Source organism: Corvus moneduloides, chromosome 3 (assembly GCF_009650955.1).
Source record: "Corvus moneduloides isolate bCorMon1 chromosome 3, bCorMon1.pri, whole genome shotgun sequence".
NCBI lineage: Eukaryota > Metazoa > Chordata > Aves > Passeriformes > Corvidae > Corvus > Corvus moneduloides.
The window spans coordinates 64,642,973-64,665,518 of NC_045478.1; the positions used below are offsets into that span (position 1 = coordinate 64,642,973).

General features: G+C 41.8%; 1 protein-coding gene across 2 annotated transcripts in view; it reads right to left on the minus strand.

The window, feature by feature from the left end:
• EZR (ezrin) overlaps positions 1-22,546 on the minus strand; it is a 37,617-nt gene that overhangs the window by 3,679 nt on the left and 11,392 nt on the right. Inside the window, exons 2-9 of one of the 2 annotated variants that reach the window (XM_032101959.1) lie at positions 16,101-16,184; positions 10,994-11,089; positions 9,923-10,197; positions 9,046-9,129; positions 8,259-8,405; positions 4,829-4,925; positions 1,602-1,765; positions 552-682 (exon numbers count right to left, since the gene is read on the minus strand). In XM_032101959.1, the coding sequence (XP_031957850.1) occupies positions 552-682; positions 1,602-1,765; positions 4,829-4,925; positions 8,259-8,405; positions 9,046-9,129; positions 9,923-10,197; positions 10,994-11,089; positions 16,101-16,184 (1,078 nt within the window). Of the gene's footprint in view, positions 1-551; positions 683-1,601; positions 1,766-4,828; positions 4,926-8,258; positions 8,406-9,045; positions 9,130-9,922; positions 10,198-10,993; positions 11,090-16,100; positions 16,185-22,546 lie in introns of those variants that run through there. The other variant, XM_032101960.1, reaches the window with a different exon arrangement.

Sequence of the window (22,546 nt, forward strand, 5' to 3'; positions counted from 1 at the left end):
AGTAATTATTTGCATAACACACCAAGTAACTGGATTCAGAAGTAGTCAGATGTACACTGTAATTAAATCTTCTGTAAGATGTTTATACTGAAGTCTGTAACATTGACAAGACCCTGCTGCCCTTAACTGACAGTTTGCTGCATGGACCAGATGTTGCTGCCTCCAATGTGCTCTTCTGTGCTTTGAAACAGAAGCGTCCATTTCACTGGAAAGACTTGTTCCCAAAGTATGTTTTCTGTTAGGAGTTAATAAAAAGTACTTGAGGGCTGAACTCTTGCTCACTGCTGGAAGAGGCTGTGCTACTTAAATCCTCCTGGCAACAGGGGAGAAGAGAGTTCCTGCCCTTTGGTTCCCAATTAAATCTGTAGATTTTATGCTACTTTCATATTTTGGATGCACATCTGTATATCTAGCTGTATAGGCAGACATTAGTAAGTCTTGCCAAGAGATCCCAGTGTCACCAGATTTAGGCAAGGCATAGGCAGCAACCTGTACAACCCCTCTATGGAGCACAATACACATGGTCTTGTCAGCCAGGACAAGTACTTTACCTTTCTCTGCTTTCTGAGTCTTCACTTCATATTCTTGTAGCCTCACCAGCAGCTCCTCCTTCTCCCTCAGCATTTGCTCTTTCTCCCTCTCAATTGTCTCTCTCCTCCTCTTTTCATCTTCTAGTTGTTTCCTGTTAGAAACACATTTCATGCTGGAAGCTCACTTTCAGACCCAAGCTACTGCCAGACAAGAAAGCAGGCTGGGAATCTCTCCAGGCAGCTGAATGGGAAAGTGGCTGCCACAAAACAGGAGCCAGCAGACAGAAATAGGCCATTCCTTCATCTCTTCAGAATTTTTGCTCAGTTTTAGATGCCCCGTTCCATAAAAACATTTGTATTTTTGTTGGTTACCACAGAAATTTAGAACACCAAACAGCTGCTAGACCCAGAGAAGAAAAACAGGACTTGTACTGCAAGGCAGAGGAGATGTAACTTTGTTACTTCTGTGGTATGGAACATCAAGGAGGTGTGAAAACAACAGCACTGAGGGAATGGGGACAAACAATCCACAAGTACAGGAGAAAAGCAGCACAATTTCTTGAATCATAAGCAACCTGCAGCCAGTGGTAGAATTGCTATTCCCATTTCCTTGCCTGTACTCCTGTTCCTTCTGTCTTTATAGCATACACACATGCTCCCTGTGAAGGTTTCCCCTTACTCCCAACCATCCCATGGCCCAGCACATAAATCAGATACCAACACTCAAGAGTCAGGAAAACCCTTCTCTAGGCGCACAGCACCCCACCAGAGCCTGCTGTGCCTTTACTTGCACATTTCCTTGCAGCTCTTGAGGCTGCAGCCAGGACAGTTGACTGTGTAGACACAGGGCCAAGCAGGAAGAGTAACACAGTCCCACTCAGGACACCGCGGTGATTCCCCCTGTACTCCAGAGTTCCAGGACCACACGTGCTCCTCGTGAGCCTGGGATGGCTCAGAGCCTCTCCCAAGTGAAACCCCTGTTACTGACAGGTACAGCTGCTTGCTGAACCCCGGCACTTCAGGGTCATCTATTTCTGCCACCCCATGTCAGCTGCCTTTATCCAAGCCCACCTTTCCAGTTGTTTCTGGTGCTTCTCCTCCCGGGCCTGGGCTTTCATCTGCTGCACCTCAATGGTGTCGGGCTTCCTGCGCCGCATGTACAGTTCATGGTTGCCCATGCAGAGCTGCAGGATCCTCTTGTTAATTCTCAGACGAGGGGCGTAAAACACAAAGTCCTAGGAGAGAGACACCACAGTCCTTTTTTTCCAAACACACTTTCTCTTCTCCCAGCTAACTGCAGACAACATCTTGCTACTAATTTCATTCTAATTCAGACATACATGCAAGACCATTTAAGCAATAACAGCAGGGACTGCAAATGTGATCTGAAGCCAAAACTATTGTGATTTATATTCCCCATTCTACACAGAACTGACAAGTCACTCTTCTAGAAAAAGCATCTTTTAGAGAAAAATCCCAAGTTGATGAAGCCTCATTTAAATGGAGATTGTTAGATGTTGCAGAAGATTCTGGGCTGACAGGTAAACACCTGGGCAACACACAGACCTCTAGTACTGAGTAGTTTTTCAGTTTGCAGTTTGGTGACTGAAAGACAAAGCACAAACTACAAATGTAACTGTAGAATTTCTTGATCTATCTGAATCAACCTTCAAGGCCCCACATGTGTTTTTTCAGAGAAAAATGCCTTTCAATATAATTCTTTTCTGTTCCATGGCATTTCCTAGTTAAGTTGACCTAGGCTGTTACAAGAGCGTCAAATGAAAAATAATTTTTAACCAGCCACATGGGTTATTTGGAACATCAGGTTGCAGGCAGTAACAAAACACAAGATATTCTAAAATTTCTGGTTCAATAAAAAGGACATTCCCAAATTTCTCATTATATGTTATAATCAGACTTTTTACAGAAACTATAAACCAGATTAGATTTTCTAGAAGAAAACCAGCTAAGGAAGGGATACAGGAGGCCCGAGTTCATTACCTCCCTGATGATTTTTCTGAATCCACAACCACACACATTTACAACACAGTCTGAACTTACACAGTAGACAAACATTCTTGTCCTTTTTCTGTGTACTACAGGGACAGTGGGCAAGATGCCACGTTACCACCATAAACCAGTGCCCATTCCTCGGAATCACTCTCCTGTGGATTGCCTCACTTTTAGCCATAGATGGAACCAGGAATGGAAGCACTGATCATGTTTTTAATTGCTTGAGCTCAGAAGCACAACTGTGAAGCACAACAGTCTCTGGGAAGACCGGAAGTCACACTAGAACAATTAAAAGCTCCCTAAGTGGTATTAAAATGAATGTGCTGACAAAGACTGATTTTCTCTGATGCATTTCCCTAATGCTCACACAGGCTGCAGAAGAGGCAGTCAGGGCAGTGTGTTGTGCTCTCCCTCTAAATCCTGCCGGAGCCATTCCGAGCTGCACAGGTCTGATCCTGTGATCCTGATAACTGACTGTAAGCTGCTCATCCAACCTCCTACTTCTGACAAGTAATTGTAAAAACAAAAACTGTGCTCATTGTGATGAACAAGTCCTATGCTGAGGCAAAGCTCACTTACATGGAAGTAAATACTGAGGGCATGGATGGTGCTTGCATTTGTCATTTAAGGCCATAATCAAGGGACAAAATATTCAAATAAGAATATAAAAGAATTCCTTTCTTTCCTCATCCCCAGCCTACCCCAGATCTCACATAACTGGGAGCATCGCACGTCAATATTTTAAAGATAATGTGCTGAAGACCTTGGAGTATGTGGGCAGACAAGCATAAAAGTTAAAAAGCTTATTCTGGGCAAGGTGCCACAGGACTCTACCCTCTACATTAATGTCAATTTAAATTCAGGCATGTAGAATCCTCCAAATTAAAAGAGCACTTCCAACCCACATCTTGGTTGGACTGAGTATTTTGCTGTAGTTATAATGCCTTTATCCTTTTTAAAAGGAGACACAAGCACATGAAAAGACCCAGACAACTTCCTGAATATTCAGAATTAGTGCCCAGATAAATTCTTTTTTTAGGCACAGCTTTAAACATACTACCAGCCAGAGGGAAAAGAACAATTGACAGAGAAGGAGGAAACATAAGTGAGGTTTTCAATGTTAACACCTTTCTGCATCAGCCTTTTGCAAGCCTTCCATTTCAAACTCAGTCAGATTTACCCTCTGGGGAGTGGGTGGCAAGCCATGATGTGTGTTTTATAATTATGTACAACACATGCAAGAGGCTCTTCTGTTGAGAAAAGCATGCCTGACAGACCAGCTTTCTGTCTCTGGGGAGTTTTGTTGGTTTTCACTAACAGCATCACAGAAAAAAGCTCCTCTCCCCCAGGTTCTTATCTGGGGGAAGGAAGAAATCCCTGCAGCACACTGTGCATTAGTATCATTTCAATTACTGCAAGGATCTTTTTCTGTTAGAGATATTTATAAGCCATCATCCTTTGCCAAAGCCAGGCTGCTTATTATTTCTCAGGGCTGTACTTACCCACCAAGGCCAAGTACTGGGGTGGGGGAAGAGCAGAGGAGGTCTTTCTCAACTACTCCAGTAATTTCACAAGACTGACAGAATGACATCCACCTATACCAGTTATTCCACCTTATGTTCTCCACAGGTCAAAGTAAGTTTCTAACTCCTCGCTAAACTAACTCTGAAAACATACTTTTAAATATTGAAAAGCAACATTCACAGGTACCTACATTTCAGTTCTCCACCAAAGTCATATCCCTGAGATTTACCTTGGTGTTCAAGAAAGCAAATGAACACCACATTTTACTTTCTCAGTAGTGTGGAAGTGAGCAGTGATGAATGGGAAGCCATATGTGTCCACGTGGTTTTGCAGTAGCATTTGAACTACTTTTGTAATTTTTTTAATGAACATTTTTGATGTTTGGGTTTTTTTAAATGAAAAAACAAAAATAAAATTTACCTATCAGCTTCCATGCACTGAAAGAAATCCAGAGAGGACTCTCAGAACTAGCAAAGAATTTCAAATTTGAGCATGAAGATACCTAGTTTGCTACAAAAAAAGAGACTCTGCAGTTGTAAAATCCTTATCTTTTTCCACATTAGCTATCACTATAAGCCCTTCATTTATGCTGCACAGAAAAACAGACAGCTCTAAGTACACTCTAAATATGAATGCTTATTTTGCCTATATCTTTGCATATATCTGTGGCTTTCTCCTCTCCCAAGACTACTTTATTTTGAGAAGAAACAGTATCACTTGTTCAAATGCAATATCCAGGAATCCTTTCTAGATATACTTACTGGTGCCTTCTTATCAATAGGCTTTATAACAAACTTCTTGTCATTGAAAGAGATGTTTCTGATTTCACTCCAGGGGAACCCAATCTTCGGGGTTAGTCTGAAAAGAAGAAAAACTTGTTTTAAGAGATGATGCAATGAACATTTTTCTCCCATATTGCTTCTAACACACAGACTTGGTGGAATGCAATGCTTCACAAAGCTCTCCCAACAGAGAGAAGACAGTAATTGAACCAGAATACCACAGGGAATAGGAAAAGACCAGTAGCCTCCCTTTCTGAGTCTCTTCTAATTTTCATCAGCCACCCTACTGACCTTTGACTATGTAATAGGGATGGTGTCTACTGAAGCCACATGCTCACCTGCTTTTAAGCTTGTTTTTTTGAAATCTGGGCCCAAAATCCACAGCATGCAGACTTTATGTGCAGTGCTTCCCAGAGGCCTCTTGCACACCTCTGGGAGGCATAAGCCAAAGTAACTGAGCTTACAGCAGCCACAGGCAAACCTACCCTGCTGTGTTACAGCTAGCCCAGTCACCTCCTGATGCCTTCACTCTGAAGTGCTGGACAGGCACAATTGGTAGGAGAAGATTTATTTTCTTTTGTTTCACAGAATCACAGAATGGGTCAGGTTGGAAGGGACCACAGTGGGTCACCTGGTCCAACCTCCCTGCTCAAGCAGGGTCATCCTAGAGCACATGGCACTCGATTGTGTCCTGAATATCTCCAGTCAGGGAGACTCCACAACCTCTCTGGGCAACCTGTTCCAGTGCGTGGTCACCCTCATGGTAAAGAAGTTCTTCCTCATATTCAGGTGGAATTCCCTGTGCATCAGTGTCTGCTCCTTGCCCCTTGTCCTATTGCTCAGCACCACCAGGAGCAACCTGACTTCATCCTCTTGACACCCTCCCTTCACATTTCTCCTCCCCTAGATTACAGGCAATGTTAGTAACAAAGGGCCCTGTTCTTTCCTTCCATACAAACTGCTCTTTCAGCCGATCCCATGAGTCACCAAGCAGACCTTTACTCACTGGTCATGCAACGAGCTGTGCCACGTGGCTCCCCACTACTGAAAAGCTCCCCGATGAAGCAAAGGGCAAGATTCAGACTCCCAGCTCTTCCTTGCTGCTGAGTCCAGGTCTGTTGATTTGTTTGAAATTGTTTCTATAAGACTCACTCAACATTTTAGATTTTCCTCTGCCTGAATTTCTCCAGACTTTTGCATATAAAAAGCATCCAGTTTGTCATGAGATCAAATGTTTCTGAGCCATTCCAAAACTTCACCTCACACACCTGATCAGCTCTGCAGCCAGTTGTAGCATTACAAGGACTCGTGTATTTGACTGTAATAAAGTCCTTTAATTCCCCCAACCAAATATTTTGTTTTTATATTTAATATCACATTATTATTCTTTTATTCTTCTCTTATCAAGGGAGGGTGTATTCTCTGGAGATAACTGTTAATGATTAAGAATTGTGTCTTACATAAAAGATAATACCAATGAGCAATCTTCTTGTAACTGTCTAACCCCTCCAACATGTGTCTCTGTCACAATTATTCTTGCAAATGATTTTAAGACACAAGTATTTAATGTTTAGCACTTAAAGAAATGTCTATCATCACAGTGGACCACTCGAATTCTGTAAGACTTCTATGGACTACATTGATTAAAGAAAAAAGAGCAATTTTGGGAGGAATTTCACTCAAAGAGATGGAAAGCTACTACATCACAAGATCTTGCTGGGTCCAAGCACAAAACCCCCTTTTTTAAAATTCAGACTTCAAGAATAAAATTCATCCTCTTCAGAACTTTCCACTCCCTAACCTCTAACTCAACTGCAAGATTATGCAAGTGCATGTGTGTAACATTAAGAACTGTAAAGAAAATCATTTGATTAGACTAAGATTAACTAATTACTCCAGCCTCCATCATATTAGTACAAGTGCTTAAATTCTAGATAATACAGTATGACAGACAACTAAAATAATTCACTCATTAGTAAGTTCTACTGCAGATTCTCCTCTTTAATGCATGAAAAAAAAAAGCTTGAATATACCTGGAAACAGGACACTGACATGCACTGCAGTATAGAGGCTCACACACCTACAGCACAGCCTCATTTTCCTCACATTGAACTTCAACAATGAAATCTCTGCTTTTTCACCTTTGCCCTCAGTCCACAAATTTTGCACCTACAAACCAGAGGTGCCACACACATCACTATTTTTCTAGTCCCCATATCTGCTGCAAAGACTTAATTATATTGTGGCAAGAGTTACAGCAGAAATAAGCAGTTTATTCCAGCACTGTATTTGTTTTGCAAACGCTCTCGATAGCTCTTTACAGTCAATGGCTACATGCTGCTTCTGCAGCTCGAAAAACCTGTTTGGGTGACCATGGTTACATAGCAAGACCAGTCATTCAAGACTGGAGTATTACATGAGCGAAACTACTTTTCTTTCAAGTGACACTCCTTGTTTTCTGGGTGACAGCACATATTAGCATTGCAGAAAAGACTGCTTTCTCTTTGCCTTATCAAGTGAAGCTCCAGAGAGTTCCAATTAATATTTGGGTTGCATTCAAAGCTTTTTGGAGGCAAAGACATAGAACAGGTGAAATCCCTTCTGCATTTCAGTGATAGCCTGTTACAGATTAGTGACATGAAACAAAGGTTTGAAACATCAGGGGGAGGAAAAGAAAGCAGTCTAGACAGCAATGCTCCATCTAAAAAATATCTATTTTAGCTCCCTTCAATCCTTCAGTTGCAGAGTATTAGAAGAGACTAGCAGGCTTAGACACAGCTGTTCTCACCTTATTATGTTTATTTATAGATGTAGTCTATCATTTCCCACCTACTATCCAATTAATAGTGGCTCTGCCTTTACCAGAAGGGCTGATTAAAACTGTGCATACCTCAGCAAGCCCTCATTTCATTCCTTGTTCACAGTAACTATATAGGTTAGCTCCTCCCTGAGTTCTGGGTGTCACCCAGCTTTGCTTTTGTGTCCACCCCATAATCTGCCTTTTTCAGAACCAGGCAGCTGCACACACATCCATCATTAACTTCAGGACAGGAGTGTCCTTAGGTGTCTGAACACTGCAGATACCTTAGCCTAGCCAGGTTCTTGTGTTGTGGCCACTGATGGCAAACTCGGTGACCTGACTCAAGGAAAAGCCTGGTAAACTCCTCAGTTTGGGGTTCAGCTCCACCACTGCACACTATTATGAAGATGGCATTGTACAACTGACATCTCTCTTTATACAGCAGGTACTGTTAGCAGGTCAGGAAAGACATGAAAGCACAGGTGATGTGAAAGCCCATTTCCTAGCTTCACCCACTGATTCAAAACTCAAACACAAGCATTCTTGTAAATGAGAAATGTCCCATACCAGCCCTTTTTGGAAGATCAAAGGTGAAAACAAAAGACTTACTTATCATCCTTTTCATAGATGTTGAGCCCCAAGGCATCGACTCCCAGCCAAAGGTCAGTTCCTTTCTTATTTTTGATTTCAAAGTAGTTGATTCCATACATCTCCAGGTCTTGGGCAATCTTCAGGTATTCCAGCATGGCATTCTCTCTGATTGAGACAAGAAAAAGTCAGATAAATGAGAAACCAACATCTGCTCTGTCTCAGAAAGCACAAACACCTCGGAAGATAAAAATAATTTTTCCTAAACCTCACTTCAAACACAGAAGTTAAAACTGAACATTCACCATTTGGGATTCACTTTAGAAGTTATGATATCAGATCTATCAGCAGACACAGAGAGAGTATTCCCATTTACCAATCCCTAGTATTTCCAGACAGAAAATTAGCAACATTCATCTCTCTCAGCATTCATCCTTGTCTCATGGTACGGTGAGTAGGAAAGGTATAGTATTTGAGCTTTCCCCATCTGTCAATGGAAATGCTTCAATGACTCTAAGGTTTGACATACACATTTACTCTCTTTCCCACTCAAAGCTATCACTAATACAACGTACACAGGTCCAAGATCTTCAGGAAGCCACACTGTTCTCAGCACCAGTACAAAATACACTGCTGTGTTTTGCCATGTGGTTCAATACTGAGCTAAAAAAACACACCAGGAGTAGGCTCACACAGGCAGCTCAGAGTCTAAACCACAGAGTAACAAAACACGTTGCAGAAATGCAAACTTAAGGTAATCAAACAAGCAGCAAGGTGACCAGTCCAAGGACCAACACAAAACACTCACTTGAGCATGCCACTGTGTTCAGCGTGCCACACCTGGATCCGTTCTTCCCACTGCTCTCTGGAGAGCTTATGCTGGTCCATCACCCTGTACAAGGAAACAGACATGAGCGAGATTAGATGTTCTGCAGTATCCACTGATGGGGATCTTTGCTATGGTCTTATTCTCACCCTGGTGGAAGCCTTACTGTAGCCAAAAGGAAAACCCTACTCAGCCCAAAGATGTTCTCTGCGAAGCAGAGCAACTCAGAATGAACAACAACCCTCTGCAAAGCCATTCTGGTCACTGACCAGACACATGAGAGGGTATAAGCAAAACACTGCAAACGAATCACACACATGCTGCAGACACCAGGGGATTAAAGCAAAGCAAAAGTTGGCGCAATCCCTGGAATCAAACATTGCTGCAGTGTCATCAGGAAGTGTAAGCAGAAGCCATTGGTCTGATAACATCCACTGATCCTGTGTGGGGATGGACTGTGTAGCTGCAAGACATGCTTTCCACATAGAAGATTTTTAGGATTGTACATTAGGATTAAGGACACACAACCCAACCTTCTTCAGGAATGACATATTCTTGACTTAATGCTGCTCTTTTCTTCTTAAAGAGGAGACATGCCTACTGCTACAGTTACCAGTACAGCAGTAGTGTTTAAGAAATAAAAGCTGAATACAAAACTATATTTCCTCTCTCTAACCAACCAAGGAGGAGCAAAAACATACTCAAATATGACAGGTAGAAATAAAATAAGGGAGAACCCCAATTGTATACAGTTCAATTAAAAAAAACAAAACAAACCCAAGCATGCTTTCAAATGAAATTCTTTGTATTTAACTTGAATTCAAATTTTAAAAAAGACTGCATCAGCCAATTCCTTCACCTTTGGGGGATCAGACGCTCTGAATTGAGGTATCCAGGCTTGTGCACCTCTTTGTTGTAATCTCCAAATTTGGCCTGCACAGCATAGGAGCCAAGAAGTACTGCTGTTTCAGGAGGACAGTAGATCTCATCACTGAGGATCCCTTCCTTCACCTGCAGGAAGAACAGCTTCTGCGTGATGTCCTGAATCAGCTCTTCAGACACATCCTCAGGGAAGAACTTGGCACGGAATCTGAACTGGAGGGGATTCTCCTTTCTGATTTCTTGAGCAGAAACCTGAGGACAGAGGTGACACCACAAATGAGCAGGTGTTTTTTTGCAAACACTAGAATAGATTGCTTTCACACAGAAAAAAGGATTTGGGGCATTTGCCGTAAGAGGCGAGTGACTGCCAATTCCTTAGTGGAATTCCTTAATTCTGGCTGTTTACTAGTATGAGAACACAGGGGAGATGCATTATGTTTTCTAAATAAGCCAGTTAAATACTGTCTGTACAGCAAATACTGGTCAGTGGAGAATGATTTACTGTGCTGTATCAGACGGCAAGCCCATCCAGCATTGTGTGTTTGCCAGAGAACAGCCCCCTGACACTAAACAGGTGTGTCACTGACTGCCCCATCAAGAAAAGCAGTTCATGCCCTCATAAGAGCTGGGAATACACAAACAGCAGCACATCAGAGGTGTCAGCACTCGACTGCCCAGCCTGGAAGTGCCCCTTTACCAATTAGTGCACAACTGATCCTACACTGGCAGGGCCTAAGCCCATCATCAGCCAAGGTGCTCCTCCAGCCACAGAAAGTGCAGCTGCTTCATCCCAACAAAGTACAGTATCAAGCTGCTGCTGCACATCTGGCAAATGCTTCCTGCAACTCAGAGAGTGAAAGGGCAAACTTCTACCACGCCACACCTCACCAATGGAGATCACAAAGTTAACTCTATAAACAATCCTGGAAGTATGAAAATTAGGGAGCAATCAACGACAGGCACAAGGTGTATAAAGTTGCAGCCAATAACACATCAGGAAACACACAAGCTTTAACCTTTGGCCAGCAATTAGCCCAAAGTCTGTTACCTTTTTATCAAGCTTCAGCCAGGTCTGGAATCCTTTGTTGTCCACATACTGCAGACCAAAGTACCACACTTCTCGCAAACCTATGGTTTTAACCACCTGCAACACAAAGGTAAAAAAAGAAAAAGTTATTGCAGCTGAAACTTCGCTTGAGGCCCAGGTATCCTTTCGAGTCCCATGTCACCTGTGATGGGTGCAGGCAACAGCCTAAACCTACTCATTTGGCATCTCTTAATTTCACCTTGTAGACAAAGATACCCATCTGCCATAGTAGATGACAGCATAGGCTAAGGTACTTGTCCCACCCAGTTTCTAGAAGATGATGATCTTGGGGAAACCAGGTGAGACAAACAGCAAGTGACAGGCCACCAGCTGCTGGACTGATACACTGGCAGCAGGTGGGGCTTCTGCTTGCCTTTATCTACTGTCCCATCTTAAAACTGTACTTAGTGAAGCAGATGAATTATGTCACCAAAGTTGTTGGTGGGATGGTCTCTAATGGCGTTAGTACTAACTACAACTAGTCAGCAGTACTAATGGCTCAAGTGATCTTGTCTGCCAGTCACCAGAAATTATTCCTTCTGGAGGAAGCACCTGAGAGATGCTTCATACCACTGCTGTGTGGCTCAGAGTTATAACAAGATGCAAGTATTCTCAGTCAAGGTTATTATTTTTTTAAACTCCCAAGAAGGGAGTTTATGAAGGATAAAAATACATTGATGGCCCCACATTAGGACAACTTTCATTTCCTATATTGTAAATACTAACCAGCTGAAAGATGCAGAAACACCACCCATTGACTGGATGGCACACCTACTAGGAAAAACATTCCTGTTTGTACATGTTACTTTCCCTCAGTGGAGGATAGAGCCTAACTGGTCCCTGACCTCCTCCTACTCTTGACAGCTTGTTCTTATAGCCAAGTGCTTGGCTGCCAGCTCATCTACCTGTAAAGCTGTGCTCTAGACACAGCCAAAATCTGCAAAGATCTACTACGTACACAGCTGGATCACTTCCAAGATGTTATTTGCAGAGTAGCCCCTCAAAAAGTGATGTAGGCATTGCTACAGGGAGTTCAACTGAGTGGAAGGCAAGAAGTTTTTAAAACAACTTTGCAGGTTAGGGAAGTGTGACAGACTTGAGAATGTGTAGTTACCCGTGCTTCAGCAAATCTAAGATCTCAACCAAGGATCTGTTTCACCCCCACATTTATGGTATTGCTGGAGACACTCTGGCTGGAGAGCAGACTTGAGAGAAACAATGTTATGTTAGCTAAGACTAACTAGAGTTCACCAAACAGACAATAAAACCCACCAATCCAACAACAACAAAACAACTCCAAGACCCATGTCCTTTTAAAAAGAGCTGGGGTCTGAAAATAATTCAGCTTTAACTTGACTAAAATTCCTTTTCCTTCCTCCCTCAAAGTGGCTTGTTTCATCATGGAAGAGACAAGTTTTCTGACAGCTGGATGTATTTTTATGAAGTCTAGCAGAAAAGCAGGGGTATGTTGAGTGTGGTACTTCCTGTTGCACAAAAGAGTGTTGCAACTTTGTTAAAATAAAAAGTTGCATAAATCAAGCAGTTATCAGGTCATTATCTCTGAATGTCTCTTCCAAGAGAAAAAGTACACTCTTCCTAAAAATAGAGTTAGAAATCTTGCAGAAATTATGACCCCTCAAGTTCTTCCCAAAAACTTAAAAGCAAGGAACAAGAAAGTATTGAGCCAAACTTCACAATTTGACTGTTTGAGTTCCAACACAAAGAACAAAGAACAAAGAATGTTCTAGCTGTACGGGGAAATGCTCTGTAAACTTCCTCCATGGCAAAACAAGGAAGAAATAAGAAATGAGGCATTATATACAAGATGGGAGACACCTCCTCTGCTTCCTCAAATGCATGAAGCAGCAAATCTTAAGTCTGCCCATTCCACCCAGTAATGCATTTACTTCCAGAAAATGCCAGTTACACTCTCTTTCATTTGAATTTCTTTTACTCATGGTCAGGAGGGCACATTACTACCTGGGAGATACTTCAGTGAGCTGCAGAGTCCAGGAGGCTGGTTCTTGGGACACCTCAGACCTCACTGCAGCATAAACTCTCTACAGGACAGGCTTGAGTGGAATGGAACTTAATATTCCCAGGTTTCCACTATTTTCCCTCTCCTATAAAAGGAGCTCTGATACACCTTACATGCAGGATACAGTCATACTAGCAAAGCCTAAAACACAAGGGCACAGAGTAGCTCTGTTAGCTGACAACCAGGCCAAGAAATCACCCTGTAGTTTTTAAAAATAGCTGGCTTCTTCAAAACCCCCACAGTGGTTCTGCAGTTCACCTTGGGCCACTCCCCATACCTGTGAAAACCTGTGGCCCCACAGGCTCCATCTGAGTGTAAACTCCACCCAAGACAAGGGCCTAGTGAAAGGTTTGCTCAACAGAACTGAAGAGAGAATGTATGGTCTTCACCTTTTCTGGTTTTGTGCTGCACACTTCTACCTCAGCCTTCCCTTAATATGCAGAAGTACCCCCAAAAAGGTACGAAATATGGATAAGAACTTCCAATCACAGCTTTTAAACCCAAGCCATTGGATATAAGGAGCAAATCTTTATGAGGAGTAGATCTATCCCAATAATGCACTAAGTGCTGTGACAAGCATTCTTCAGAAATCCCAAAGTACCCAGACGGCAAGCTACAATAGAAGTATCTTCAATCTGAAACATCCTGCCTTTTCCATGTCTCAGGATTTTGAACTTCTCAGCTGAAGGCAGAGAAAATAGCTTCTCTTCTGCCAGAGAGATGACCCTGTCTCTTAAGAGATGTAAACATTAGTTAATATATATGGGGGGGTGGGGGTGGGGTGGAGAGAAGTACTTGTTGACTGCTTGTCATAAGGACATACTTACAGTCTAATCTAAAACACTGCTTTTAAAAGCCTGGCTTTCAATACTTTGGATTTTTGTACTGTCAGAGACGAAATCTGATTTCTCTGTTTTGGATTAACATGAATGGGCTGGGGGAAGAAGTTACTCTGATGCAATGGTGACCAGCAGTGAATGGAATCATAGAATGGCCGGGGTTGGAAGGGACCTTAAAGATCACCTAGTTCCACCCCCCTGCCACGCACAGGGACACCTTCCACTACACCAGATTGCTCAGAGCTCCATCCAAGCAGGCCTTGAACACCTCCAGGGGTGGGGCATCCACAGCTTCTCTGGGCAACCTGTTCCAGTGCCTCACCACCCTCAGAGAAAAGAATTCCTTCCTAATATCTAATCTAAACCTGCTTCTTTCAGTTTTAATCCATTCCCCCTTACCCTGTCACTAATGCCCTTGTAAACAGTCTCTTTCCAACTTTTTTGAGGGTTCCTTTCAGGTACTGGAAGGCTGCAGTTAGGTCATCCCGAAACCTTCTCTTCTCCAAGCTGAATAATCACACAATTCTCAGCCTTTCCTCATAGGAGAGGTGACCCATCTTCCTAATCAGCTTGGTGACCCTCCTCTGGAAGATCAAACACCAAATGCTGGTTCCATAAAAATGCAAGTTTCAAATGCTCTTCAGCAAATTTCCAGTCTCAGAATCGTGGAATATTCTGAGTTGGAAGGGACCCACAAGGATCATCAAGTTCAACTCCAAAATGAATGAACCACATGGGGATTGAACCCTTGACCTCCGTGTTCAATGAATACTTGGTCTTTATCCCACAGCAGTAGTAATCAAAAGGAATTAAAGTTAGATTTAATGGTAAACCCAAGCTGGAGTACTCGGTTTTGTACTGTGAAGTTCTGCAGTGATTAGAATTTGATTTCCTTCTTTCACTCCTTTCAAGAACCCACTAAAAGTGTTTTTGCCCTATTTGTTTGTTGGGGGTTTGGAATTTTGTTTGTTTTTTAAACTGGTTTGTGGGTTGTTTGTTTTGAGGGGTTTTTTGGGTTTTCTTTTTAAGTACTTCTTAATGCACAATTGCCATAAGGCCTAGCAAGTTCTAGTTAACTCACTGAAATAAGAAATCGTACCAACAACAGTTCAGAAGGAATGGACATTGTTTAGCTGGTACTGCCTACTTGAGTTAAAGCTCAATCACCCTTTGCTATCAAGGTTAGTGGGTACAAGGGGAGAAGTGCAAATAACAGTTTGTGATCACCTTAAAATGTGTGACTGAAATCTGCATAGACTAAGTCTTATTTTTCTGGTCTACAGTAGAAATGGCTAGACGCAAGTATTTTCTTTTTTTTTTTTTTTTTTTTTTGACTTTCAGAGCAGTAAGTGTTTTCTGCTGAAATCTAGGCCTTGCTTCAGTGTTATAACAGCAAGCTACTTAAGACAATAATAACAAAGTTTTATAAATAGCACATTGTTTGTTTTAGTTGTCTTTATCTGACCTTTGTAGGTCCATCTTCAAACAGACCTGTACATTGTTAATGCAGTAACAGGAAGAATAACAGTAAGGGAGAAGAGTCTTGGCCACTCATGCCTTCCACTTCCCTGGGAATCCCTGAAGGCAGGCTGCACAAATCTCTGCTCTGTCTGGCTGCACAGGGGCTTCTTACAAGGCATGTTGCCTGTAAATGCTGCACAGAGACCACGAGCTCTTCTGGTTTTCCAGTACTACGGCAAACTCAAACAACTGTGGCAAGTGGTTCCTCAAACCCAGCATCTGAATGAATGTAGCCATGCCAACACCCTCATCAGCCACCTGAAGACCTGATTCTGAAGAGTTTTATGCACAAGAGCATAAAACCTTAGAAGCCTTAGAACCATTTTAACCTTAGAAGTTAAGAGCTATATAAGAGCTAAGCTGTATTTCAAAGCAAGAGGTGCATTTTTACATGGTACCTATGCTGTCTAAGCATTTTAGATCCCTTGTGACACTTCATCATCCAACATGCTAGGAAGACAGGTTTCACTGGAACACAACATACCTGCAACGGTTTTTACCTTTTACTTTTACTGTGATGAAATTTAGAGATCTTAGTTCAGAGTGGGACCCTTTGATTAGGAGGTAGAGAGAAGAAAGACAGGTTTGGAATCCAGTCTTAAGAAAACATTATAGTCCAAAACATACTCCAAAATTAAATGACAAGAGCCCACACCAACCCTTCACTGACCTGGTCAAACAGCTGTTTGCCTGTAGTGTTTGGCTGGATGGCAAACTCCAGCTCTGCATCCATAGTAACAACTCGAACGTTGATCTAAGGAGAAAAACAAAAAGCATTGTTTAAGATGCATTGGAAGTTTTTCTAGGTATTAACACAGTACTTTGTGTACAAGAGTCTCCACGCTTTGATGCACTCCCATAACCTCTATAATAAACACACTTAAGACTCAATTAGAATCGTGTTATCACACCAGCAAATTTAATTGGGGCACTCATTCTGCTGTTTTAACCAAATTGCACCACAGGTTTTCCTACTCAACACAGGATTGGACAGATCTTCTGGTTCGACAGGAGGGTATTTTAGACTTGACCCTTTCCAGGCCTAAACCCTCTTGGACTAAGAGCTACTGTGAATGCACAGTATAGCTGCCTGCAGGCCATCCCTTGGATTACGAAAGGCCCTAATGACTAAATTAAATTTAAGACTTATAATTTAACTTCCATTTATATTAGAGCTAGAATTAATCTGAGGTTTTAAAGGCAAAAGGCTGCAGATTATTCTTATAAAGCAATCAGCATTAACCGGATAAACGTTCATTCTTTCCCTCATAAAAATCTAGTCAGCACATAAAAACAGCAGCAACAGGTACTGAATGATGCTACAGGGCAAGAGTTCAATAAGCTCTTGCTGTCAGTGAAGAAACAACATAACCAGATTTACTGCAATGGCACTAGACTGCAAGACAGAGGTTACTACTGAATGCAGAAGGCAAGAGTGTTTAATGACTAGAAAAAGTCTACTAGCAGTTAATTGGGAGGCAAAAGCAGCACCTGATCTTGCAGGGAATGGCATAAGGACCAGCAAAATGGAAAACTGGGAAAGGATTATCTCCAAATATTCTGACTATAGCTTGCAATATCACACTACTTCTCAAAAAACCCAACAATCCCACCAAAAAATCTAAAAAACCCAAACATGGATGATTGTGTGGTATGGTTATGCTAATAACTAGCTTTTTAGCTCAATATTTTCAACAAAAGAGACAAAAAAATGGACGTGTAAATACGAGGCCAGACAACAGGTAAGACACAGGCAGATGAGATTTCATGACAATTTCCCAACAACTTGTAAATGTCACATTACAAAAAGCCAGGGCTAAGAGACCAGAAGAGCCTGGCACACCTCTGAAGAAATGAGAGGTAAAAGAGGCAGGAGAGGAATAGAATCACTCTCTACAAAGCTTTGACCTTCAGCAGTTCCCAGCAACTTAATTATGTATGTTTAAACTCTAGGATAAATGTCAGATGTAAGAATGTTATAATTAACACAGAACTGTGAATAAAACAAGTTGCTTCAGCTAGGTTTAGTAAAATATGTTAGAAAGTTTTGTACTCCTTTTTCAGTGAGACACTAAATGTTTAACCAACCTTCTTCAGTTTAATGGTGGGTCTGGCAATGTTAGGGTAATGGCTGAACTTGATCTTAGAGATCTTTTCCAAACCAAGTGATTCTATGAAGGCATCAAGTATCTTTATAGAATTGTTTCTTTCTTCTGTGCTCTCCCACCTGACAGAGGACCCTCCCAAAGAAAGATGACTGAAGGCAGTTTCCAAGTCATGGGACCCCAGAACTGAACCAGAGAAGGTGACTTAGTGATGCCACTTTCAAGTTGTATTTTTAGAGCGCTGTCTAAATTAGGACTTTAAAAAAAAAAAAAATCTCTAAATGCAAGATGAAAGAATAAGCAAGAAGGTAAAAGGAGATCTTGGAAAACCTAACTGTAGCATTTGGGATCATAATGGAGCATGGAATTATGCTTAAGGTTTTCTTCCCGTGCCTTAAGAACCAAAGGTTTCCCAAGAAGTGTTTCCAGTGTAGGAAGGGAGGGGAAATTCAGTATCAAATTCTCTGGAACAGCAAGGCTGCAATTCAAAGATGTGACCTTAAAAAACACCTGTTGCTTAATCCCTCTCAACAATAAATCCCTAATCATATTCTAATCCCTTTCTACCCACTTCAAGAAAACATATGCTTGTCGTCTTCAGTTTTGTGCTGTGCAAGTTATTTGTACTTCTGGCTGGAACACCACAGTGGTGTAAAATAAGTATCACTTTACAAGCTAAAGAACTTAAAATGAAGTGCTTCCTACTGCTTACCAGAAAAGCTGCAGAATGATGGCTGAGTACAAAGTTCCAGCTAGTACCAATATGTATGCGTTTTCCTCTCTCTCCTTAGTGGTTAATCTGCTAGTAAAAAAAGTTAAAACTCCCTAGTCCTGTTTTACTACAACACTAAAAGACTGTAGGATCAGCTATATAGTGAGCTATTTGGTGCTAAAGCCATTTAGCTGCTACATATTTTGAGAATTATTTTAGTATTAAGACCAAAAATTGTAGTAATGTGCTTTTCCCCTTCAATCATCATTTAAAGTCAGAAGCATGCAGGAACATGACTACTTACTTGGTTATCCAAAAAGCTTTCAAGGACACTTGGGCCCTGCAGTAAAGGTTAATTTCTATGTTCTTTAAGGGCTGCATAACCATCAGGACAAAGAGGAATTCCCTGGTGTGCCCTCAGACAGACTGCCAGCCACATGATAGGCAGAGCAAGAAGAGACAAGGCCTTCTGTCCCTTCAATGAGTTGGTGACTGCCTGGGAATATCCTTTGAGTCTCCTTTCTGCCCTATTAAGCCCTTCTGCTTCTCATCTCCAAACCTTAACCTTGACTTCAAGAACATAATAGTTTTAACAGTGTTTCTAAATGGATGTCCTACAACCACTCCATACAAGCTTTTAGCCACAGAGAAGCTCATAGTAAAGCAGCAAACAGAGCTTAACCCACATGAAACCCTGGTTTAGACAGTCTCAAGAAACCTTGATGCCTGTTACATTGAGAGTCAATCAGTTTGGGACTCAGGTCAGACCAGATGAAACTCCCCATGGTGCCAAGATGATTAAATCAACACCCAAAGTGCTAACCAACTCAGGTATTGTTGGGGAGGAAAACAGGGAACAACTCAAACTAATTTCCATAAGCAACAAAAAGAGCAAGACACAGTTAACACAACTTTCACAAGTGAAGTCCTGCTCACCCTGTCTAGGCAAGGCATGTCCTTTGTAAGATCCTACCAAATCCTGGCAATAATCCAGGACAATGTTGAAGCCATAACCAAAATGAAAACAGTTTTTCATTTTTAAGAGCACAGGGGTGTGGAGGGAAGAGAACAGCATATGGCTGTTATACATGAAATAAGGGTTATATTAAAAAATATGTGCATTTAAGCACACAAAGCATGCTAAAAATCCTGGACAGTAAGATGTGACTTCTTTCTTGATAGGCCAATGTCATAACACTTTATTATTCTTGGGGTTGGAAACAGATTATATTTAAGGTCCCTTACAACCTTAAATATTCAGTAATTCTACTTTGATGTCTGAGGCTAACACACTTAAAATGAGAAATAGAGCCTTTAAGGTTTGCTTGTGCTTACAAAAACATTACAGAACACAAGTTTTTCCTCTTCGCCTGTCTTAGGATGCATAAAATTGCTAACAAATTGGATCCACAAGAGCATGCTGTGTAAAAGGCAATGCCATTTGCATTAAAAGGAGAAACTCTCCATGAAGCTGAAGATCTAAGTACACTGAAAGACTGAACACCAGTTCCATGACTTCAGACTGGACTGCAACATGTTAGCTACCTTACCAACTCGAACAAGAGAGTAGAAGATGAAGGCTAGAGCTAGAGAGAACTTCAGAGTAAAGTTTAAATGGTTGTAACACTATGGAAAGCTGTGGTAGTTAGAATGGAATCTTCTGTGCTTCAGCAATGCCCTTAAGTCATGCATTTGCTCTTGTTGTTGTTGTTAAAACAACATCTTTTATAATGCTAAGTCAGTAGATCAATCTGTGGGGCAGGTGCAGCCTTTCAAAGTCCATGCACATCAGTAGAGTGTCTAACTTGAAAAATTGAAGTGCCATTTGAAAAATATTCAAAGGAGGCAACACACTGCCAACCAGCTGAGTGGCACCATCTCTGCGGAAGAATCAAGGCCCAGACAGGAACCCAAGATGACATTGCCTCTTCAATCCCTTTCTGTCACAAAAACCCAGTTTCTCGGTGCGTTGGACACTATGGATGCACAGCTGTAGTTTTTTCTAACATCTGACTCTTGAGTGCCTTGGTGCAGAATCTGTCTCTGTTTGCAGGCAACACGGTATCTTTGAAGTTAACCATCCTCTCCCGATACTGCAGCTCCACTGAAAAAGATCCCACACTGAAGGGAAAAGGGCAGGCAGGACAGGGAAAAAAAAAACCAACCCCACAGCTCTCAGACACACTATGCCATTGTGGATATTTTGCACCCTGATGCATGTAATCTAATAGTTCACTTGTATAATAAAATAGCTCAGTGAAACCATGAAGTTGTGCAAGTCATTTAAGTAAGACCATACAATTCAATTCCAGTGAATACACAAGATAAAGGGCAGTAAATACCAACTTTTACCCATTAACACAGGACAAACCGGTACTTAACTGTGTCACTTATCATTAGCAGCTCTAAATGCCTTAGACAATGCTCAGGAATGTTTTCTTCCTCTTTCCAAGGAGGAAGAAAGACCAGAGCCTCCTGAACAGCCGGTTTCCAAGTGCAGTATCTTTCCAAGTGGTGGCAATTAGGAGTAGAGAGCCTAGATAGACACGCCTCCTTTCTTCAGTCGCTGGGTGTCTGGAAATCCCAGGAGTCACTGGTACGTTTAAGCAAATCAGCCACATTTTGAAGTGCTGCACTGCACAGCACACTCTATGAAGAACAGCGTGCAGAGCTGTTGAGCCTTCTCGTGCACACACAAATTGACTGTGTACATAAGGACTTGCTTGTGCTGAAGAAATACCGAAGTCTTAACAAGCAAGAGGAAGCAGTGGCACTAATAATATTGTTAAGAAAGTAGTAGCATTAATCCTCACTCCTGCAGGTCTGCTCTTTCGCCACACAAGCAGCAACTTCTAATGGAATAAATAACAGGCAAGCTTCTTGGCCTGGGCTGCAATGCATCTGCAAGGACAAAGTAATCTCATTTTGACCTTAGCAACCAGAGCTGTTCATAGACGCGTGTAGTGATTAAGTATCTGGTAATAGGAAAAACAACTTCATGTAGCAGCATCAGAAGGGCACTGCAACTGCTCTCTGTTCTTCCACATTCCATTCAGTAGTGTCCACGGGTTCCAGGTCCAATAACAAAGAAAGATATTGTGCTAACTGATGAAGTAACTGTTGTCCCAGCTCCTGGAAACTGTTATGGGAAAATTTTCAACATAGACTAGGGAAAAAAATCTTAGAGGCTTCAGAGCTCAGAGCTAGTCTGCTAACACTTCAGTATCTGCATTCCTCTGTCCTCCACAAGTTACTTAAGTCAACAGGTAATGGTTCAGAGACTGTGCAGAGGAGAAGACAACTCTGAGAAGGTAAATAGCACAAATAACTCAGAAGCAACTGCAGAAATATTAGTTCAATTTACGATATTCTTCTTAAGAGCTTATGACACCAGCATGTCAAGAACACAACACCTGGAGACAATTCTGTTTCTTCTCTGACAGAATAACCTGCCTAATGGAGCAAATCTCATCTAGTAACATATTTGACATGGTGCCATACAACATAGACTAGGCATAAAACAAATCTGAGCCATGTGAAATTACAACCAAATGACACGTTGTGCACCCACATTCTCCACAGCTTCTTTCAGAGCAGGAGACAAATGTCATGAATATCAAACAAATGATCAATTCCATTTGCTGCTGCAGGATTGCCAAAACACAGCTCCCCTCCCAGTTGGGCTCAGCACCTTCATCTTGCTGGCACTATTTCAGGGACACATACTCTGACCTTTTCCTGTCAAGCCAAGGTCTTGAAAAGGGGATGTGAGTCTGGTGGGATTGAGGAATAAGAAAACAAAGTTAAGTACTCTCACAGAGTAAGATCACAAACAGCACCTAGTCAAAAACAAGTAAGAAAGACTTTTGGGAGGACAGGGAATTCAAATATCTTGGTAGGTCTGAAAAATAAGTTACAGGTGTTACACTCTGAGAGGTGAGAATAGACAAAGGGCAGAGATGAACAAATTACAGCCTTGCCAACAATGGGCTACAGCAGGACTGTAGACAAGGATGTGTTCTATTATAATCCCCAGAAAAACACCACATTTCCTGGTGTGATGCTATTACATAGAAGGGAAAATTACATTCTTGAGTGTATTTGTCACCGGAAGCATTACAGAAGGTGACTATTCTGTTCGGCCTGCCTGATGACTTGCTAGTTGGAATGCTGTCACCCAAATTTGAATGCTTCTTTTGGAAGGGGGCAAGTTCATCAAGGAAAAGCTACACTAATCTACAGGTCAATAGTTTCTGGGTTGGCTGCCAGTTGGTTTTTTTTTTTAATCTGTGTGTCTAT